This window comes from Falco peregrinus, chromosome 11 (assembly GCF_023634155.1).
Source record: "Falco peregrinus isolate bFalPer1 chromosome 11, bFalPer1.pri, whole genome shotgun sequence".
Lineage (NCBI taxonomy): Eukaryota > Metazoa > Chordata > Aves > Falconiformes > Falconidae > Falco > Falco peregrinus.
This window is the reverse complement of record NC_073731.1, coordinates 32,860,290-32,883,872: the sequence shown is the minus strand read 5'-3', so window position 1 is coordinate 32,883,872 and position 23,583 is coordinate 32,860,290. Positions and strand designations below refer to the sequence as shown.

The 23,583-nt window shown below is 48.1% G+C and overlaps 1 protein-coding gene across 1 annotated transcript in view; it reads right to left on the bottom strand.

Annotated features, from left to right (window-relative positions):
• The window catches only part of SYNDIG1 (synapse differentiation inducing 1), a 76,432-nt gene that overhangs the window by 42,850 nt on the left and 9,999 nt on the right, over window positions 1-23,583 (bottom strand). The window contains exons 2-3 of the mRNA XM_055816694.1: window positions 19,809-20,378; window positions 9,153-9,290 (exon numbers count right to left, since the gene is read on the bottom strand). Coding sequence (XP_055672669.1) covers window positions 9,153-9,290; window positions 19,809-20,288 — 618 coding nt within the window. The 5' untranslated portion in view covers window positions 20,289-20,378. The remainder of the gene's footprint in view (window positions 1-9,152; window positions 9,291-19,808; window positions 20,379-23,583) is intronic.

Below are 23,583 nucleotides of genomic sequence, written 5' to 3'. Positions count from 1 at the left end.
GTTCCTTTCCCAGGTTCTGTCTTGCAATAAGTTCTGAGACTCACCTATTTTGATATGATGGATAATCCAGTATTTATTTTAGGTTGAAAAGCATAGTCATTACCAGTGAAAATGGCAGTGCCCAGTTTTAGGTACAAACTGCACAGCTGCAGGTAGGTCCTAGTCCATTCCTTTTCAGCTGGTTCTTGTAGTTCATCCAAAAGTAAATACATGAAAACTTTATTTCTTTCCTGCTGCTGGGAAGGCAGTCAATTCAACAAGGAGTTACTATTTTCTGGCAGGCATCTTTGGGTGCCTAGATCACTAGACTCAAGTTTTCACTTCAGTTTTTCTGCAGCCCATTTGAAAGAGGTATGTAGATTGTAATCAGAAGTGATCCATTCACTTTGCTGTGCATCCAAAGCAGTAATTCAGCAGCTCTCACCAGAACAGCTGCTGAAGAGATAGCAAGCTGTATATTCAAGATTAGAGTATAGCCCTGGGTCTCTGGGACATGATGATCATCTCTGAGTGGAAGAAAAAAATACCTGAATATTCTGCAGACTGATAAAAGGTTAATCTTAAGTCTTTGCTGTTGAAAACTTCTATCCATTTACTGCTGCATACATTAAACTTCAGAGGTGCGTGCCTCCTTTCATTTGTTTTTGTACTGGAAAAGGGTGTTGTCACTGTGCGAGGTGAGAGAAAGGTCCATTATGTAAAGAGCACCCAAAGAGCTACTCTAGACATACACTCTGTTCTTCTTGCCACAGGAGAATTCATTTACTGCCTTGGATGAGAGGAGCTTCATCACATCACCAGGCTTCTGAGGCAGCCACTGGAGCAGCACCCAGAGCTTTCTGGCTTTTCTGACACCTGAAGCAGACACTGCAATGGCCAGAACAGAGGGACCATGTTCCATTGCTGTCTCTTCTTCTCTCATGCTTCTTTCAGCAGGGTCACCTACTAGGGAGGTGCAAAATCACATGCCCTGGTTTTGCCTTGTACTGGCAACATACTCCTTCTGTGTGCTCTCCTGGAATATAATCTGTCCTGGACACTACCTTTGCAGGTGTGAAAAAATCAAGTGTTTAGCTGGGATATGCAAGGATTACTAACAAAAGCCCCTCTACGTTCCTGCTAACAAAATGCATCCTTTCTGCCTAAGCTAAAAACCACCAAAAAAACACTACCTAAGACTAAAAAGTTGTTTACGCTTAGTGAGAGAATTGCCCAAACGTCAGGGGGCCTGAATCCCCTGATCGATTCCTGTGGAAGATTTGTAACCCTGCTCTTCAGATGCCTATACCAGACCTGAATGGCTTTGTGAATATGCCAGACACACCAAGCTTAGTGGCAGGCATGCAAGTAACCTGTGGAAGGTGCACTGAAACAATCCTCGCTGTCTCGTAAGCCTGTGGAATAATGAGCCAATAGATGAGCAACAAAAAGTAACAGCAGGATGAAAAGAGGATGCCAGGAGGGAATAATGTTTTATACCCTTGGAGCATGATATTGATAGGTCTCTGGGCTTTGTCTGGCTCAGCATAACGCGTGAGGCATAAACGCCTGGCACAGAAAAATTCACATAGAAAGTCTGCCATTGTGCAGGATGCTCTTGCTAATAAAAGAGACACCTCATCCTCTCAGGCATTTTGACTTGGTCTCTTCTGTCCCAAAACCTCCTTGTCATTAAACACCTGCACAATGAACTAAACTCTCCAGGGAATGTTATTTGCCAGCTACCTTTCCAATTACTTAAAATTAGCTTAAGGGCTAAAGCAATCAGGCCATTCATTAATCTAATCCCTTTTTGTAGCTGTAGTCCATGACTTGGAAATGCGACCGTAAAATCAAAAGGACAAAGAGGAATGAAAAGGAAATTATGCAAGACACTTGTAAAGTTCCCTGGCCCAAGACCTCAACCACAGCACACTGAAATCAGCAGCTGCTGACACACAACACACTCTGAACGGCCGCTTTCTTGTGTGCATGAACATCTCTCTTCCCAGGAGATGTCTACCCCGAATGGAAAGGTTGGCATGAGCAAAGCCTTCCCAACTCAAGCCACTGGCTGGGAGCCAGCTCCTGCCTGGAAAGCAGAGAATTAGAGGTGCTGGTAGTCGATAAACCCCGCTTGAGAGTGGCTGTCACGGTCTGAGGAAGACCCTGGGGAACCAAAGGGCCACGAGATATCCTCTGCCACTCCGTCCGGGACTGGGCTTTCCCTCTCTGAAAGGAACGGAAGTTGCAAACCTTGAAGGTACTGAACCCTGTGAATTTCTGCACAGTGGTTGCACAGACTTTTTGCACACGTGAGCTTTTTGCAAAGCCAAGGGATGTCACCTAAATGTCCCTAATCAGGGGCCAGGGACATCAATTTCAGAGCTGCTCTTCCAAGAATAAGAGATCCAACACTCTCACACAGCAACATATGTTCCTGGCTATCTCAGCAGGTAGTCTCTCTCTCTCTATCACAGTTAAGAACAGCAGCCGTGCTATTTTATGCTGGCACAGACTGTGCCGTTCAGTATTCACTACCATCCTCTGCCCGGCAAATCTGCCATCTGCCTGATGGGAGCAAGGGGAGGAGCGTGGACAGGCAGCCAGCAGTGACCTCCTGCAGACCAGCCCTTGTGAACACAGCCCCATCCGTGCCCTGGCCACGCACGTGCTCTGCACACCCCATGGGCTCGGCATTATCCTCCCAGCATTTGCCTTTCACGCTGAACCTGCACAGAGACACTCTGCATCAAGGGAGAGCTCCAGCCCCACACAAAACTGTCCTGGTTAGGACAGAGGTTATCACACCCATCTATTTAGTGCCCATGGTCGCAATCACCTGCTCCATGAACATGCCCACATGTAGTCACCATGGCAGAGAAAGCAATATCCATGTAATCTTACATTTAATCCTTCTGAACATGGATATCTCTAACCTGCCTTTCTTCAGGAAGGACCTACCTGGAGGAGTGAGCTGGCCCTACCCAAGCGATCACAACCCATGCCATGCTCCTAAATTAACTCTGGTCATCACAGCCTCTCTCATACTCTCTGTTTCCCCATCCAAACCAGCATATTTCCTTCTTCCTGATGTTCTTTTTTCCTCCTCAGAAGTGCTGAGGGATCCTCACTCTTGCTATTGGGCAGACTGGGTGCCTGAGCCCAGGTACTAGAGGGATCCACACTGCACAGATGTGTGTGTGTATATATATATATGTATATATATACTTGTATGTGTGTGTCTATATAGATAGATATTCTCACTGGTGGACCTCCATACTGCTCAGACAAAGGGAAGAGAAGGATGAGGCCACTGGTGCTGACTGCATTCGTTGAGTGCTCTGAGTGTCATTCTGTGACCTGTGTGTCAAGCGATGTATATATGTACGTACGTGGTGTGTGTGCATGTGTGCTCTGCGTGTGCGTCACTGCTGCGGGTGCATCTGCAGCCTTGCTGCTGGCTGGCCCTGCAGGCACCGAGCGGCAGCAGCTTTGCCCCTCTCGGGCTGCTGAATCTGGCATGGCGTATTCTCCTCTAAGAGACTCTGCCTCTGTGTCTAATGCACGTGCATGGTCAGCAGTTTACTGCTCACAAACCCACTCGTGGTGCTCAGCCTAAGCAGACCGGTGTGCACAGCGCTGCTCCCTGCTCGGGGGCAGACCCACTGCCAGGGTGGCATCAGTCGTGTCCACAGACCTGACAAGGGCAGGACGCCTGGGTCACACGCAGGCAGTCCCTGCCCCAACCCCCTGAGCGGACAAGGCCGACAAGGGGTGAAGCCCATCGGCACAGGCCATGCTCCCCGGGCTGAGGCTCGAGTCTAGATGCCAGTCAAAGCACAAGATATGTGTGTCTGAAGAGCCATATGCAAGTACAAGACAGCTGTCTTGTGGCAGCTAAAATTATGGTGTCATTCAATGATCCTGAAGTGCTTATCCTTGCAATCACTGCGTTTAACAGGAGCTCACACATATGCACTCATACAGAGACAGTTTGCAAGCAAAGCTGTACGAGCAGTTTGCAAGCGATGTTCACCCCGTGTTTCCTCACAGAAAACCTTGGTTTCAATCGTTTCAATCTCCTGCCAAACTTCTGGCCTGAAATCTAACATGCCAGCCCTCCACAGCTATCCTTGTGTGACAAATGTGGCTGTTAAGAACTCAGCTCTTTCTTAAGGTCATCACTGAGGCAAAGTCCCGGATCATACAGCTTGCCCCAGCGAGAAGCTGAGCCCCATGGCACCAGGGTCTGAGTACCACGGGCACCGAGGGGCAAAGTCATATAAGCATGGACTGCCCTGGTGCTGGTCGGGGGACCTGACCTTCCTTGTGAATCCCTGGCTTAGTCCCCTCCTGGGTAAGAGAGCTGGAAAAGCTGGATCTTCTGCACAGAAGTGAGTGAAGGGGGAGCAATTCCCACCAGCTGAAGGGTTGGCATGTGAAGAAATAACAAATATTGACTAAACACAATCTATATACATCAGCTATTAAGACTGAAATAGGCTCAGAGTAACTCATAACTCATGTTGTCTGCCATCTGCCTTGCAACTGGGACACAGCCTGGTGAGCAGCGGACCTCCCAGGGCCAGGGCTCTCATGCAGGGACAGTGACCACCTCGGCCACCTCAGCCTGGCACTGGCATGGAGCTCTGCTGGGACGAGCTCTGCCACATAAGTCCTGAGCCACTCCCTGTGAGGAGGAACTCATTTTGACTTATTTTGACTCATTCCTGACACAACAGAGTTTAATTGTCCATGAATTTATTTTAACAGGAGGGAAAGAAATGTGTGCCATGGTATTGCTCTCATTCCTAAAAATAAATGCAGGGAGAAAAAGAGGAATTGGACAAAAACACGTTGCAGGATTAGTAACCTCCACCAAGCAGGAATCCTGACAGGCCCTTATAAATAGTCTGATAGGTTTAACGGTAAACTTGACAAGACAAAAAGATAGGGTTTTTTTAACTTTTCTCTGACATCTGAAGCTTCAGACTTGCCTACAATCTACAAAGCCTGTAAAAATGAAAACTGAGGTACCTACCTGGCTCCAGATGGTGGAGATTTATGAAAAAATAAATTAAATTAGGTTTTTTTGATCAGACGCTCTTTGTGGAGGAGAGTTTTATGGTGAAAGGCATACGAAGTTTGTATTTTCCTCTGCAAAGTCTTCCCTGCAAACTGCACAACCCCTCCTCTGACTGAGCCCTTCAGACTCAGCTATAAGTTAGGAAAACACCTAATCCAAAAACTTGCAAGCCTAAAAACTCGTATGACCCATTCATAGAAAAGTGGAAAATTAGCCAATAAACACTGTCTGCTGTTAAAAATCAGAGTACTTGGAGACATTACCCATCCCAAGAGGTTACCCTCAAGCAGCAGCCTCTGGATGGATGCAAAGCCCCTGTATTTTAGCTGTGATAGCTCAGGTGAGAGGAGGAGCTGGGCATCACTTAGCATGAACCAGCAATTCCAGGAGGACACCTTGTGCCTGTGAGGCAATGGGAGTCACATCCTGATCTCACAGTCTGAAGAAGCAAGCATGATGGAAAACGGGACAGGTGGGAAGAAAATGGCCCAGTCCGGACGGCAATTTATTGGTAGCTGAGAGAAAGAGCAGGACTGTGCAGCCACAAGCAGTGGACGTAAGTCTTTTGGGGGGGTTGTGGGGAACACAGAAGAAAACAGAAAAGATAAAAAAAGAAAACCCAGAAGTTTTTGCTGTAAAACAGTAGAACTGTAAAAACCAGTTTCTTCAAACAGAAGAAAGTAACTGAGCAAGTATACAACGCACAGTGATGGTCTCAGGCTCTCCATTTTGCTGACAGAAGATGAAAGGCAGTGACTCAGCATTGCTTGGGATAGGGAGGTCACCAGGTGATGCCCTACTTGTGAAAACCAGATATCCTAATGGAAAGGCACTGGTTTTGCTTTCATAGACTGCATTTCTGAATGCACTGTCTCCCCCTGCTTGCTCAGCTCAACCTGCTGCACATCTTCACTTCCACCACGCAGGCAGACCCTGCACAGCTGCATCATCCCATATGGATGGCCTCCAGGAAGCCCTAAGCCAGCAGCACGTTGGCATGAGTCTTGGTGGAAGCACTAAGTCCCACACAGAGCAGAAACAGCCCCTGCAGGAAGAATGCTGCTTTTATGGAGCACAGGGAAAATGAAATCATTCTGTTTGTAAAGAGCACCTCTGAAACCCTAAAGCATCCATCCTCGTATAATTCTTTTGCACCATGATACAGACATATCCAGCATACATGTACTGCCAGGTGCTGCAAGAATAAACTGAAAGCACCTGTCCCTTTGGCTGGAGCTGTACTGCAAGTAGATCTTCTGCAAATCAGGCCTTCATCGGTAAATACACTGCACACCCAAAGAAGGCCAGTTTTTTGGAAAAAAGTTCAACACAAGCACTAAATTCTGGCACAAAGAATCTACCCACCAACTTCGAAGTTCCTGCATGTTACAATTTTTTCCCCAGACCGGGTCTCTTTAGTAGAACAACTCAGGAGACTTTTGAAACCATGGAATCTTCAAGAGCTCAAGCCAAAAAATAGGTCTGAATGCAAGCACCACCTGCTGATCTTTTAGTTTGATTTTTTATAAAGGATGTAAAATGTTAGAGTACCCTTTTGTATTAACAAGAGATCTCAAATATTATTCAGGAGTTTAAATTAAAAATCCTATATAAATAGAAATAGCATGCAAATAGGATGTAATGTTTTACTACGTCACATATGAAACATCGTTCCAAATGGTTTAGGCTCCAAAGTATGAGTTGGTACCCCTGCTGGTGTCAGCTTAGCCAGGTGCAGGGTTTTGGTGGTTTACACCAGATATTTTAGCTAGTTCTCAGCCACGAAAAGTTTTGGCCTTAATTTTAATTTCATTTTTCCACTGGAAAATACCGATTTGTTGGTCTTGGGGTTTTGCAGAAGAGCCAGTTTCAGTGAAGGCTGGTGGTTGCTCAGGGCCGTGATGCACCTGCTGCAGGGAAGGCAGTCAGCGAAGGCACCTGCCTGGGAACGCGGGAGTGGGCAGGCGGATGTGCCCGTGCTGCTCCATCCGCAGGGATCTGACCATCTTTCTGCAGGAGGTTTGGGAAATGAGTTTGCAGCTGATTCAGCTGTTGCAGACAGAAAGCTGAGAGGAGAGACTGGAGGAAAGGAGCATGCAGGGGTGGCAATATTATTATTATTATTATTATTGTTAGTCGTAGTAGTAGTAGTAGTAGTTGTTGTTGTTATTATTATTAAGGGGAGAGAGATTAAAGATTTCTACTTCCAATGCAAAAAAACCAAAAAGCAGAAGTCAAAATGCTTCAGAAACACAGTCCTTCCTCCTGGCTAGATTTAGCCACAGCTTGCCTTGGTGCATCCAAGGGGTCAACTAAGAACGAGTAATTTACTGTCCCTCAACCTAATAAAAGCAAAGCACCTGCCTGACCTTTCTTACTGACAGCTCCTAGTTTTAGGCAGCCACATTCAGCTGTTCTCCATCATCATGCTAAACCAGACAGCACCCAAGTCTTCTTTTTCCAGGGCCTAAATCCGTCAGCACAACATCATCATCATTTCCTGCTTTCATGTGGCCTTTTCCACCTTCCTTATGCTCCTGTCGAGGTCTTACGGATTCCTGCTGGCCGCTGGTTCACAGCTGATGTGGATGCCCTGTCCTTGATAGACTGGATCTCAGTACATTTAGCTTCTCAGCCATACAGCTTTTTAGTACTTATTCATGTTGTTTGTTTTGCATTCACTGGGCTGGGCTGGGCTTTCATTGCTGGGATAAAACTGGCTCGCCATCCCCAGGCCTCCTGAAGGAACGCCACTGTGGGAAATGAATGGATGCACTGCTTTCCCCAGCGCAGAGCAAACACGCTGCGGATGGTGACACACTCTCAAGCCCTCCTTGGTTGCAGCATTGGCGAAAAATCTTGCCTAGTCCACATGTGTGAAGAGACACGGCCATGAACATGCTGGTGAACAGCTCAGCCTAAAGGATCAAACAGCAGGATACTAAAGCGCATGCAGATCCCACCCAGTGCTTTACTTTTTACTGTCACCATCATCAAGGCAAACCCCTTGACCCAAACGTGAGAAATCAACAGCATTCAAACAAGGAAAACTGTTGTTTTCCACTGGACAAACTTTAATTGTCTCAGAGGCTTCCAAGTTCAATGACAGGCACTTCACGTAAAGCAAAAAATCGTAGTGCTGTATCTCTTTCTTTGATATTGAAGACTAGGATGCTTCAGATCTGAAGTGCCTGCTCTGGCTTGACAAATACCCAGTGCTGGCAGATGCTTAGAGCAGGCAGATTAGAAAGACAGGTGAGAGAGTGAATGATTTTGGTGCTGTGAAGTACAGGCTGTAGTTTGCAATAGGCACTGCTACCACCAGTAGGTCAAAATATAAGCAAGTGACTGATAAGACTTCCAGTGTGACTCCTTTTCTGTCCCGTTCCATTATCTGCCATGCTGGGAAACTCAATAATATTCTGCAAGTGCTTATGAAGACATAATTGTTGAAACAAATGACGGGGCATGAGGTGTTTGTTGGTTAGGCACAGGCTGGAAACCAGCAAGCCTGCCTCATGAAGGAAACAAACCAAAACACCAGTAAAAAATATTTCTGTATTAAAACTGGACAAGAACAGACTGAGTTAATTTTTCAGGGGGGAAAGGAAATGGCTCCTGGAAAGCAAATTTGCTTCCACAGAACAGAAATTATTGTTCTGCTCATGGAAGGATATTACCTAGCTTGCTTTTCTAGATGATAAATTTGGGAACCAATAGACCAGTTTTCCCAACGGGAAATCCAAGTGTTTGAGATACCGAGGGTGATTTCCACCAGAAGAGTCATGTCCACAGAAAACTTCTAGCTGGACATTGTATAAGCTGACATGGAACCTGACCACTGACAACTAAAACCTAAAATGTTTTGTAGAGTCCTCCCTCAGAAAGTATCTCACAAGACAACCACCACTATTGCAGGGACATACCAAGGTGGGGAACACCCTGCCCTGTGCAACTGCCTCCCACTACCCTGGAGAATGTCTTGTCCACATCTGGGTTTTGGTGAACTTTCCCTGCTTGTGTGGGGTGATGGCTACTCCATGGATGCAAAACTCTGGTTTAGCAGGAGATGTTTTAACATTACCTCATGAGACAGGTAAAAGGCAGCAATTCCCAATGGCCAGAAGCAGCAGAGCATGGAGAACACAGTGAGGCCGAGATGATCTCTTGGTGGCATCATCAGGAAATTGTCTTCGCTTTCAGTGTCACTTGAGTAATCGCTCTGGAATAGCAAGGGAGAGAGAAATGTAGAGGTGCTGGTTAATAATATCATTATTTCTCTTCTGCCATGGGTCAAGGCTGTGATCATCCACCCATAAAACTCTTCCCAGCCACACCAGGGCAATTCCTCAATGTCAAGACAGGCCTCCAGCACTCACGGTAGAAGGCTTCTGGTGACCCACGCTGGGGTCTCTACCCTGCAGGAGTCTCCAGACAGGGCCAGCTCTGTCTGGAGTACCTATTCATCAGGGTCTGTGCACCCATCCTGCTCAGCCGTGGCCCCACAGTGACAGGACCACAGGAGTCAGCCTGCCCTCCTGCAGTGCCCACACCAGCCGGAGCATCCTTCAGAAGGACTTCAGGATTGGGACTGTGGCCATGGCACATCTCCCTCCCTGCCCTGCTGAAAGGCTCACCGGGGCACTAATCCCCTGTTTTAGCAGCACTCGAGAGACCCGAACGCCGTGTCTGCACCAAAATCAAACAGGAGAGACGGGGGAGCCCAGCTCAGAGGTGGGGTGTCTCTGCACATGTGGGGTGGGACTGCAGCTGCCCTGCCAGCACTGACACTTGGGGAAGCCACCCCAGCCAGGGCCACCAAGTCAGTGCTCTTCTCCCCTCCTGTGCGCAGCACTGGCCAGTGGGCGTCCTTGTGACCACCAGGGGAATCTCTGTTCACTCACTCCATCACAGCCTCCATCACTATTGCATGAGCTTGAAAGCAAGAAATGAGAAATGACAGGAGATTTTGGAAGTCACCGCAGGGAGCTGAAAATGGCCCGTTTTACATGTTCATCTTTCATGAATGAAGAAAAGCGACTCTAGCCAGACAAACCAGGGTCAGTCGAGGTGGGATCTAATGCAGAGGGAGCCATAAGCATCGGGTCCCTGTATCTCCCAACTCTTCTAGAAGGTCAGGAGAATGTCAGCCAGGTATCATTCACTGGGAACAAGGGACAAATGTGGTGCAAACCTAAGCATAAGGAGCCAAGATAACAACAGCTGAAAGAGTTAAAAAAAAAAAGCATGAGTTGTTCCAGCAGCAATGAGATGCTTTGTTTTATCTGTGATTTACAGTGTGTAGGCAGAAGCGCCCACCCAGGCATGTTTCTCAGATGCCCCATGGTCAACCCTGACCTAGCAAGTTTCTTTCCTGGTGATGACTAGGACTGGTCCACAGGGGACCTGACTGTCCTGCTCCTGAGCTAGTACAACTCTCCAGCAGAGCAACAGTAGAAGAGAGCCTGCTCTCCGGTGGCTTCCTCCTCACCTTCAGGGAGCCCACATGCAACAACAGGCACCGAGGCTGTGGTCATTCCAGGCTTTGGAGTTACAGCTTTGATGTGAGAAGGATCCTGCAAAGCTTTTTAACTCACCCTGGGAGCACCTCTAGCCTGAGACAAGGTGGCCAAAACTCTTTGCCAATACCCCTTTTGTAGTTGTGCGTTCTTCACTGATGGTAGGGAAAAGCAATATCTCACTGAAAGGAAGACATCTGTGTCACGTTTAGAAACTTACTCTGTTGGGCGTAGGTTTTGTGTCCCTCTTAGAAACTTAGCAATCTGTTCAGGAGTGTCTGGCCGTTGGGCCAGAACAACTGCTAAAGTGACATTGCTCTACCAGCAAGCTCTAAGGGAGGAACTCCTGAGGAGTCTGCTAAGTGTGCAAGGCAGGGAAATGAACCCATGCACAAGAAGGTAAGTTTGTAAACCTCCCGCTGGTGAGCCATGATGGAGGGATTCTGCCCTCTTCAGACATGACACTGGCTCCAGCATCCTCCACCGCACAGCCACGCCTACTTGCAACACACAGAGGGTATTTACAGGAGGCAGCGCCTGGCCACTGCAAGTCAGGCTCTGACTTGGAAACACATCTTTGTGCTTTGACATGAGAGATGTAACCTCAGCCAGGTCCACAGTCCTTCCCCTCACCAAGTGAGCTGCGCTCCCTGCATCCAATGTGAGGTGCTGCTGTGAGAACAGATACCTATGCAAATGGTCCTGTACAGAAATGACACATTCCTGGAATTACTGAGCACACAGTGAGGATTTGCTGCTCCTGATGGATCCTTTGTAGCAAAAGCAGTTACTGCAATGACAACAACCCTCCTCAGCCTTGCTGAATACTGCTGCGCGTCCCTCGCCAAGACGCTTGGGGTTCAGCTGAGAGAACAGTGCAGGATGAAGCAATCTCAGACTCAGTTTATCCACAAGCCTTTACGTGGCTGTTATGAGAAAGAGGTGACCTCAGGAGTGCAGGCAAGACTGGAGTTACCAGAGATGAGGCTCCAGAGGACACCTCCCCAGAGCATGAATTCCAGCAAAAAGCACAGCGCCCTGCCCAGATGAATGGATTTCAGTGAATGACAAAGAAAGCAAGCAGCTCTCTGCTCTCCTCTGCACTGCTCTGCTCTCCTGTGCTCTCCTTTTCCCTTCCCTTCCCTTCCCTTTCCTGCCCTTCCCTGCCCCTCCCTTCAGCTACCTGCTTCAGGTGACAGCAATGCTTCCTCAGCAAATGTGTGCAGAGGGGAGGGGAGACAAGGATATTTAAGATGGGATACTGACTCAAGTAGACACCCCATTCCTGGAAGGACCATGGCTTGGAAGCAGGAGTCACCTGGCACAGAGCAAGGCTGTCTGTGCACAGGGTTGGATGCAGGGTGTCCTCTTGGGACCCTGTTTCACGAGGCAGCACCCCTGAGAGGGGCCACTAGACCAGGCTGCTCAGTCAGGAGCCAGCAGAAAATAAACCTCCTCTGTGATGCACCACAAGAGGAACAAACGTGATGCATGGAGAGGGAAGGAAATGTATCGTACTACAGACACGTACATAACAGGTCCAGTTCTGGCACCACCATTTCCCAAGTAAGTTGAAGAAATCAGGAATCAGAGGCAGGTACAGACATCATGCTGCAAAAAATCATCTACACAGGAAGAAAGTGGAGAAGTCAACTTCACATGTAAGATAAACTTAAGATGCAATTTCATCACAGTCTGTAAATGCCTGCATGAGCAGATAATTTCTGATCAGAGACAGCTCTTTCATTTGGCAGAAAAGGAGAAGAAACCGTAGCAACTGAAAGCAAAGGAGATGAAGAGCAGACACAAGGTGCGAATTTTTAAGAGATGGTGATGAACGCTTTTCTGCAGTTGTAATAGGTTTTCCATTACATGAAGCCCTTTCTCAAACCCAGGCTAGCTATTCCTAAAAGCTACGTGCTTTACCTCAGCCGAGATACTATGAGTGAACAGAGGCTCCGCAGCCTGCCATGGGCTGCCTGTGGCAAACCAGAGGCTCGACCCGATGGTCACATAGTGCCTTCCAGTATTAAAACACCAGGCACACTGGGGAAGTCAGACAACAAGGTCTGCTGTGAACCACAGCTGCCAGCAACCTTTGACAGATATGCAGGAAACAGCGCTTTTGGTATTAATCCTTTTTTCTTTCAATGCAACCAATTCAGCAATGTGCACACTCTGCATACAGAACTGATTTCTGGCATGGCCCTGTGGGATCTGCTTCAAATCTGGATGGTCCAGTGGTCTGGTTTGGACAAAGACCAACACATGATGCAATGATAGTACATACTGTTTCCCTCCACCCAGTGCCTGTTTCAGTAATGCAGTTAAACGTGGTGCCCTATTCTGACCAGTACTCTGCATCCCTTTGTTCTGCCGGCGGTCTGAGTCTGACGGAAGCAATGCAGGCGATGAACCAGCATGCTGAATGCTAGCTATCCCACCGAGGGCTGCAGTTTATCACTGCTCTGTCTTAACACACTTACTCATCACTGAGCAGTGTCTGGCTGATGCTTACTTAAGAGGTGATCTCTCTGAAACCTGTTCCCATCAGGGATTTTACTTTCTTTTTTTGTTTGTTTGTTTTGTCTTGGTGATGTATTATTTGTTTATCTTATTTTGCCTGTTTATTGATTTCTTCTTTACCATTTTGAGTTTTGCAGTTGTTTCCCTTAGTTGCTCCCCTTCAATTTCAAAGGTATTTAAACGATTCACAATCCACTAACCCTGACCTGGTCCTGATCGTCTTGTTTCCCCAGCTCCTGATCTAAATTGCCTTGTCAGTCCAGCAGCCAGCCTTGCAGAATGGGTTCACAGAGGTCTCTTCTTGCTTGGAAAGCTTTTCCTATGTAACCTTGCAAAACCAAAATGTATCAGGGGTCAAAAAAACCTGGCTGCAGCTGTCCAAGCTCATTCTTCCTCCTGTCTCCTTGGATTTTGATCGTCTCCCTTGTGATGTTTTCTATACACCCTGCCTGTAGCTCATCAGTAACTTGCATTCAGCACGTTGCCACTGGAAAGGGGATAACTGCAGACAGCAATAAACACATCCATACTAAAAGAGCCCAGCTGCCACCGTCTCCTAAATCACAGCCTTTCTCTGGCAGAGCAGTAATCACAGCCATAAAGTAAATATCCCTAATCTCAGTGTGAGTGACAGGGGCTCCCTACAACCCTTTGAATTCACGGGGAAGGCACGTGTGTATGGCAGCACACCCGCGCCTTGCCGATGGCCAGCAGCCCCCGCGGAGGGTGCTCTCAGCAGCTCACAGGGTCAGCTGGTGGGTGAGAAGGCTGAAGCTGTGGCGAATGCCTAATCGCTGTTACTCTCTGTGGCACAGGCATCCCGCTCAGGGAGAGGAGGACCTCCGCAGTCTGCAGGCACAGAGGTTCCTGCCAGGAGAAGCAGTGCAGCCTGCTGAGGAAGATGAGGGAGCTGCCCCCCTGCACTGAGCCACCTCAGCAGGAACAGCAGCAGTACCCGGCTCAGGCTGGGGCAGGTGGGGCGACCCCTCACAATTGTCTTCTTTTTGCTTCAGGGTGGACAGCTTCCTTTGGGGTGCTGTCCTCAAAGAAGCGTGTCCCATCCCCACATCCTGCAGCTGACAGCGTGCGGCTCACCCAGAGCTCCTGCCTCTGGCGGGCTGGCGCCCAGGGTCCTCGCCGCACAGCATCAGACTGGCAACTCAGGGAAGTGACGATGAGAAAGGGAACCGCTCTGGGCCCTGGCTGCTATTGACACGATTCATGGGAGGGCACTTGGAGACCACTGAAGGTGACTTCCCAGCCATGCTCCCTTCACCTAGGCCTGGCTAATAAAGGTTAACATCCCTTGGCAGGGCTCAGTATCTTCAAACTCCAGTGGATTCTCCTTGAAGGGAGAAAAATAAATCGAATGCAAATGAAGTGTAATCACTTGTAACCTGGTAATAATGTGCCTGTGAAGGAATCTAGGGACATAAAGTGCATCCTATGGGGTCAGAGCAATGGCCCACTGAGCACCATGCTCTGCCTCTGACACAAACCTGGACACTTTGCAGTCCATCCCTTGTGCTCCCTCAGCACCCACTACTGTCCTGTAAGAGGTGTTAGAAAGAAAAGTGTTGCCAATCCCTTTTAATACCATGGGACAAAAGAGCCACAGCACATCCCTACATGAGCTTGGGCAAGACATTTTTTATATTGTTTTCTTCAGTTCCCTGGATGCAGAATGGAGAAAATACTGTTTTCCCACCTCACAAGTCCACCGCAATGACCAGTGAATCCATTAGTGAGAACAAGGCGCAAGACCCTGAAGGGAAACGGCCGTACAAGCAAGTACCTAAAGCGTGCAAGACCTGCCCTGGAAGTCATCTGTGATACAGCCTCCCACGTCTGCACTAGGCTGCCTCTTTGCCTATGCTTCAGAGCTTTCTGGAAGGGGAATCCCACCATGCTCAGCTTCCCAAGGGGATGTCCAAGTATCCTTTCTGGATACCTGCTCCCAGGGGAGGCTGAGGACACAAGTAGCTCAGGTCTTATCTGTGCAATGCAGGACCATCCAAGCCTGTGCAAGCTGGAAGCACTGACAGAAAGCATGCAAGTGATTGCACTGGATGTGCATAAACACCTCTAGGACCCTTTTTTTCACATGGCAGAAGAAACATGAGCAGGAGATGCTCAGGAATGTTGAGTAGAGGGGTTAGAGGGAACAGGACATGGCTTTAGGATCCACCTTCTAGCTCTACACTTTCATGCTCACATTCAAAGGATGAGTTACACAGCAGCATGCAGCAATTTGTAGGGGAAAAAAAAGAAGGCAGGTTTAGCTTGAAAGCACTACATTTCCTTTCTTCTTTCACTCCCCAGAACATCCTATTTATTTCATTTTCAGAGACTGTTTCAGACATTGCTGGGAAAAAGAAAAAGGGTTTTAAGAGAGAGCCCAGATGCATTCTCTTATGCGACACATATGAATAATTTAATTTGCTGCCATCAATAGCTTGAGTTCTCTAAATAAGCCATCTATCTAGAGGTTAGGAGGAAAACTAGCAGGAGTGTAATATGACAAATGATGTTTCCGGATAAAAGATGGCACTGCCTTTACACATGAACTCTAACAGGAGGGTATTTCAGCTAGCAATTCGTGTAATATTTCACTGCCGCCACATCTGACAAGTTGTCTGTCCATTAGTTGCTGCGTAAAGAACTCATAAGATATTTATAAGCATTCCAGAGATACCTAAATAGGGAATCATTTGATTTCAGGGATGGGCACTGAAGAGAGAAGTTTAAAGCTTTGACAGAAAGCGCAGCCTTCTGCTTTCATGCCTGGTAATCGCTGGAGCAAAGTGTGGCTGTATATGCTAATAAAAGCCATTTCAGAAATGTTTTTCCCTCCAGACAATTATGATTTTCATAGGCAGTATGAATAACATTACACCAGGACCTGAGAAACCCTGCTAGTAAAAAAATAAAAGTTAAACATGGCCACATTGCTGCAGCGATGCGCAGGACCCCTGCTTAGGATGTCCCCTGCTCCTCTGCTACATCTCCCAGGTTCTTCAGAGTCCCCAGGCCGGGGGAGCAAAGAAGGTCCCTCCTTCTAGCAACTTGTCAGAGATATTCCTGGGCTGGACAGACCCATGCTGACAGGGATGACAGGTAACAGAGCAGCGGTCCTTGCAACCTGGCTGGGTCAGCTCTTCAAACCCAAATCAGATAGCTGTCAGCCAAAATAGCTGGGTTTTTTTTTCAGAAACTTTCCCTGGGGCAAAGTTTTCTGCAAAAGAACAGCAACCTTTCTGGTTATCAGGAGCCCAGCTCTCTTAAAAAACCAAACCCTGGCAGAAACACACTGACCAGCAGGCAAGCTATTTTCTGCGTGTGTCCATGGACTCCCACAAGTATTGCATGGCGGGGGTCACTACGAAGGGATGAGTTAGATTTTCCACATTTCTGAGAAGCTGAATACCCAGTCCTGAAAACCCCTAGGAAAGCACTCAACAATGAGACAGGCAATGCCAGGCGGATGTGGGGAAGAGAAATGTGTGGGGAAGAGAAATGACTCACAACCCCAGGGTTTCTCTGAATCCCAGAAGGCATTTTACTGAGATGCCTGCATTGGAAATCCATTCACCTTGCCCTGACATGTGAAGAACAGTTTTCAAGACACAACAGCTCTTCTGCACAAAGCTAATGTTTGTAAAAAGGCCTGTTTTCTCTCAGAAAGACATGCTAAAGCAGATAGGTTACAACAAAAAAACGTTCCAAGAACTGAGCCCTGATGTGCTTTTATACTATTCGGCTCCCGTCCCCTGATGAGCTGCAGCATGACAGTCAATGTGGCCAGATACTCAGCAACACGCTCCGCATCCTTGATGGCAGAACCAAATCTTTCAAGGATCTTGCAGTGGAGCAGCAAAACCTTGCACCTCTGCTGGATCAGCCTCTCTCATTGTTCTCTTTTTAACTTCTGCTCCCAGTCCTGGTGTTAACCCTTTCCACAACACTTTGGGTCTATTAGCAATTTTAAAAACCATTTGCTTCTTGTCAGTAACTGGTGGGGAAAAAAAGCTTTCTAGTGATCCAGACCTGTGCTCACTAGAGTGAATCACCAGTGCTGTGTGATTCAGGTGCTGGTTTTTTTATTTGGACAGATAGGCAAATTTTTTGTAGTTAACAATCCGGCACGGTTCATTCCCCTGCTCAGTGACTGCTGCCCTCAAATACTTCTCTTCCATACCTGCAGTCTCAACACGTGAAGCTACGTCTCTAATGAACCTCCGTACTAGCCAAGCCCAGGAGGTCTTCACACATCTGGCCACATAGCTACAGCATCTGTCCACATGGGAACCAGAAGAACACAACACAGCAGTCACCTTTTTTGCTGGTCTTGTGCTGTCAAATGCATCTCTCCTCCCCATCTTTCTGCATGACCAGCCACAGCTGCAGAACTTGGACCTTCCTGGGATTGAAATTCCTCCCCTGGCTGAGAACCCTCGTGCTGAGCGCAGCTGCTCAGCACATTGGTCATTTGGGTCTGGTTCATGGAGAAACATGAATATCTCAGCACTGCATGGGGCTGGCCAAGTAGCACAGCGATGGAGACTGACGCTGGGCTAGAAGCAGAGGCTTCGAGCAATTCTAGCAATGTGTGTGTTTCCAGTCAGGCGGGTACTTCTTCAGACAGACCTTGCCTCATTTTCTCCTCCCTTGCTTCATTCTCCTGATGGAGAAACCCCAACACAGAAGAGAGGGGAGGCACATGGGTGAGCACTTTGTGAATGTTATCCTCTTCTGAGCACTTTTTGTTTGTAGGTCAGGATGGCTGCCCATACAGCTCTCTGCTTATTAGCAGGGTAACAGCCCACAGGGTTAAGTGAGGCTGGGAATCCGTGATGCCAAATGCTGTATGCCCATTTAAGATGGGATACATGTGACCTTCTGGAGGCTACAGTCCAGAGAAACAGGTCAGAAAGAGGAGGAGCCAGGAAAAATGATGCACACACTGTCGCACCACAGTATCAGAATTTGAAGACTCTCCTCTCTTCACTCGAGATCGCCTCAGGGGAGGTGAAGGGTGACATCACTTTCCTCAGACCTTGTTTTACAGGTGGTTTTCTAGAAACAAATGTTCTCTACAAAAAGTTCATCAAGCTCCTACAGTACCACTCTGAAGAGGCACCCAGACTGAGGGCCCTACCTTGCAATGGCACCTTAAAAATCCCACCAAGAAAAGGAGAAAGATTTTTAGTATAAAATATGTTTTCCTTGTTCTGCTTATTTTCCTGGCCTTTTTCAGCCTATGCTCCAAGAGCTGGCTAAAGAAGGGCTTGCTAGATTCGGATTGACAACAGGGAGACAGGGTTTTTTGCTGCCTAAATGTCAGGCCAGATGTGTTAATAACACCATTAGGCAATTACATGCCTGCAGCAGCCACATGCATCACTACTGCAGGAGAGAAACTAGGGCAAAAAGGCAGCAACTAGGGATTTTGTTTTGATTTAGAAAACGAGACTTCCCACAGCCAATTCCGAAATGCTGGAGAAGGGTGTGATTTGAGCTAACACCCTCACATGCCTCCGAGACCAATTTTTTGTTACCCTGTGGAGGCACTGAATGCTGCATCGGTGACACACCCAAGGAAAAACACGTCTCTTCCTACCTTATCAATACCGAGAGAAAAGAGGATAAAAGAGAAGCCAGGCTCTTGTTGGGCTGCCCCTGTGCTGATCACAGGGTGAGATGCTGGTATTGCAGCAGGTGAAAATGGAAGTTTTAGGACTTGTTAGGTCTCAGTGGAGAAAACCCCGGCAACAAAGAAACACGAGCAAATAATCCCTCCATCTCAACTTGGACATTCGAGTTGAAGCTGTGGCTTTGCTCCAGCCAGCCAAACGCTCTTTGTTAGGTCAGGAGTCTGTGACCAGCACTGGAGAAAGTTCTGGGATCAGCAGCGTTATGCTCACCCTCCATTCCCCCACACACTGGCAAACACAGATCTGTGCCGTGCTTGGGCAGCTGGCTTCAGCCAAAACTAAAAAGATTTTTTTAAACAAAAAATGCATCATTTAAAAAAGAATGAAGTTGATTTCCATAGTCTGCCCCATTTGGAAAACAAAATGTACCTTAATTTATTGTGAGCCAATCAATGAAGCATGGGAACCTAAAAGAAAACATCGCATTTGGGATCTAATGAAATGCTTCACTCCATCACAAAAAAATCTTTGAATTATTTCAGAGACAGGGGGACTCATTGCAGATTGAAACCCAAAGACTTCTGATTTTTTTGAAAACCAAAGACTTCATTCAGAGATAGAATTGTTTCGTGTTTGAGCCAGTATGCAAAACAATCTGCTTTATGTCTAGCTCGTCAGGAGAAAGTAAGAGGCGATGCTGGCCTGCTGAGTAAGACAAGCTCAATCTACATGGGCAGATGCTCCTGGCCGTGACCTTACTTAGCGTTCAAGCACATGGGTCTTCCTTGGTTTCTGACGGCCCATTCAGAGGCAGGAGGGAAATGCTAATCTCTGTTAGGGCTAGTGGAAGTTTTGCCATTAGTATCCGCAGAGTTGGGACTTTACCCAACAAATAAAGATGAGCAATCGCTCGCTGTCCTGGCTGGAGGAGAGCGTGATACAGCTGATCCCATGCAGACCAGCTCTTGGAGGCTGTACACTTAACCCCAAATATGCCCTCCTCCCCGCAGCCTTCCCCACATATCCCACATGTCATCTGACCTCTAGCTCTTGGAAGTCTTCCTCTTCTTCCACATCATAGGAGAGGGTGTGAATCTTGATGTCATCCGCTGAGAGATCGATAAACTTGCTGTCCGGGTACTCCAGGCTGTCTTTGGTGGGCGAGCGGTCCTCGATGAAGGTGGTTTCACAGCACTCTGAGCCAATGTTCTCACCCCACGAGCGCAGCACGTTCTCCGAGTAGAGGATGATGTTGGGCCGGTAGTGAGACTCCACTGTCTGCTGCAGCATGTTGGGGTCCAGCAGCTGCTGCACGGGGTCATTCCTGCTGTTCTCCAGGCAGCTGGGAGAGGAAAGGCTGTCCGCTCGGCGGCTCTGGTACTGGGGGGTTGGGTACACAGAGACCAGACCATCTCGGCTCTCTGCCACTAAGTTCCTTGTGTTAATTAAACCATTCCTTTTCCCAGCTTCAGTGATCTTATTGTGCATTAGCACACTGTTCTGCTCAACCAAGCCATCCATACTGGGAGGTGTCTGAAGGAGTGGGACGGGTGGCCTTTATTTTGTTGTACCTTAGAAACAGGTCACACCGGGGCAGTGGCTCCCATTTTCCTGATGAAGAAAGGAAACAAATACCAAAGTGAGGACAAAGGCAATGAATAACATATCCAGGCACCCAAATCAACTCGCCTTTGGTATCACCTCACGAGGAAATACAGCCGTACATACGCGCATACCCTGCCCAAGCTCTCCATACATATCCCCGCTTGGAGAGGCCAAAACCCCCACCTCGAATCCATGGGGTGAACAGGAGTGGATGGATGGCAATGTGTGGTGACAGAGGACTTCTTGAGATGTCTTGGTAATGGTGGGCCCTGTCAGAGAAGGGCTATGATGCCTCCTCCATCCTCCCACTGGCACTTCTGGGGACAATGTCCCTTTCCTCTAAACACTCTGATAAGAGAGATGGGGAGGAAAACCAAAGATAAAGGATAAAAGAACCATTTTCAGTTCTCAGAAACCTGCAATTGCAAAGGGTAGGCAGCTGCTGCATTCAGCTGTCAGTCTCTGCAGCCACCCTTTGCCCCTGGCAAATGCTTTAGTACCCTTTGAAAACCCAGCTGAAGGCAAAGCAGCAGGCAGCGCTCTTTACATCAACCAAAAAACCACCACCTGAAGGCGAGATCAGATCTGACCCAGGGGAATTAGAACTCCTCTGGACGGGATGTCAGATCCCTGGTGTTGCTCTGGGCGCCCTAGTTCTTCCAGGGCTGTCCTGGTGTGACAGACTGATGGGCTGTGATGGGGCTTGCCAGCGTGACCATCCCTATCCATATTCACCTGGGAGACATGGAGCCACTGTCGCTTGAGCCCCCGGGGCTGTCTGTCTCCTTCTGCACGGGGGCGACAGCTGCCCTCTGCCTCACCAGACCACCACTGGCTGTTTTGTGTGGGATGCACTACGGTGTCGGAAACCAAAAGGATGGCTCAGAAGGCTAAAAGTACTTTCTTTGGAGGCCAAACACCTTCTCATCAGGACTGCAGTTCTGCTCAGGCACAGCCAAAGGGAAATGCTTTTTGCAATAGGGATGTACCTGCCACAGCAACAATGAGATCAGGGGTTTGTTTCTGGGCCTGCCTGACCACAGGAGTCACAGAAACGCCCTTGGCTTCAAAGAGCTTCGCGTGAGATCCTCTAAGGCCAAATTCTTAAGGTAGGATTACCTGTCCCCGGTGTGCTGCCTGGAAGAAAACAAGAATTACACATACAAGCACATGTACATACGTATGTTTTTTACTCACTGCTTTCTGTTTCCCTTTTATAGCAGAGATCCTCTAACAGAGCAATGGCTCGCAAAAGCCTAATTTTATTTCCTCCAAATAACTCCAGACTTCAAACATCTGCAGTTTCCCTTTTGGCTTGCAAGAGATATTTAAACCATCGCTAAGAGCTGGTCTTCTGTTCTTATACTAGAAATTAAGCAAGAAACTTGTTTGATGCACAAGAGAGCTTAACGAAGTATGCTGCAATGTTTGCATTCACAGCACTTGGTTTATAACGTGTAGGAAACCCATTTTATGGTGGTGTCAAATAGTTCGGTGCCTAAGTGACCTGGCAGGAAAGCTACACAAGTGAGAATACACCACGGTGGGATCCCACAGAATTTACATCTGGGGAACCTGCTGGTAAAATTAACCAATTTGCAGATTAGCTTGGAAGCTTGGACTCGGTTTCACCAAAGGATCAGCCCCAAAGCCCTCAATCCCTTTGCAGCAGATAATTCTGAAAGCACGTGCCCAGCCTTCCCAAGGAAAACTCATTTCCAAATGCAGCCACGCCTGTGCTAGATGAACAGGGGACCGTGCCCTCCTCATGCTCCCAGTGGTAACGTCGGCCCTGGCAGCACAGATGTATGGGGTGAGGTGGAGCTGCTCTTGGAGGAAGCAAGCCATGTGCAGCAGGAGACAGTGGGTTGGGAGACCAACACACTGATGTTTGCCGTAGGACAGGTGCTTGCAGAACAACCATCTCCCATCTGCCACCCTCCACTGAGCTGGCAACCTGCAAGTCCTCCTGTGGGCTGCTAAGATGTCCAAATTTGCTGTTCAGGAGGCTTCAGAGGCTGGGTGGGATGCAGACACCTCAGCTGGGGAACACCCGCTGCTTGACCCAGACTGGGTGGGACCACTCGGTGGGGAGATGTTCTGCTGTGCCTCCAACAGCTTGCTCACAAACCTCCTCTTCCTTCCTCCCAAAGAAACAAAATAAAAATGTATCACCAGAGGCAGAAGCTGAGAAAAACTCAGCTGAGGAGTAAGTTGTCAGGAGACTGCTCAGTTCCCCTGAGCTGGCTTAAAAAATGTGCAGGGCTCCCTGACATGTGACACCAACCATCAACCCCACTGAAGACAGACTTCACCCAAAACTAAACCACCTCTCCAGCATCCCTAGCCCTGCCATCTGTCTAAGCAATCTGAAACGGTCAGCAGAAATACGCCACAGCTGCAGTAGAAATTGGAAGAAGATGCACAAATCAAACAGGTCCTTTCCCAGAAAAATGGGCGAAGAGGTCAATAGTTTGTCACCACGCCAATGGCTACAGCAAAGCTGGGGTCAGGTCTCACTCCTCCAGGGGGTCCCGTCATTCCAACAAATGCGTATAGTCCGGCTGGAGCAGCACTCAGGAAAATGCCATTTTTAAGGCTGCTTTACTGCGTGCTTTCAGGCTGCGCTGTCAGCCTCCCTTCACGTTGTCTCTGTGCTCACCTACCATCCAGATAAAGCTTGGCTCTGGAAATGCAGGTCTCGCTTCAGGTGTTCCTCTGACAGCTGTCCTCTCTTCATGGAAAATGCTCGCTCTAATGGGTGCAAATGAGGCTCTGCAAGCACAGTGGCACCACAAGTAGCTGGTATGCAGACCGGTACGTGTTCCTCATGCATTTTAGGTGGTCATCTTGAAAGGGATGGGTTATGAGGAACAGTCACTCGCATCTCTTTAAAGTTGACTTGCATGGGGACATTCCAAAATCATGGGAAAGGAAAACCACCTTTCAGTTCTTCTCACACTCCTCAGCAACAAGAGAAGAGAAGTAAGCAGAGGCCACAGTGGAAAATGCTTTAGTGTGCCTAAGTGACCTGAGACCCAGGAGCACTTCAGAACATCACTGGGATGTCAGGACTGCCCCACACCATCCCTTGCTCCTCAGTGTTCATCAGCTTACGTTATGCAGCAGCCAAGTCCCTTTGGCTGACTAAAAGGAGGCCCGAGACTCAACATCATTTCGAAAGGTGGTTTGGTTCCATGGCGTTTGGAGT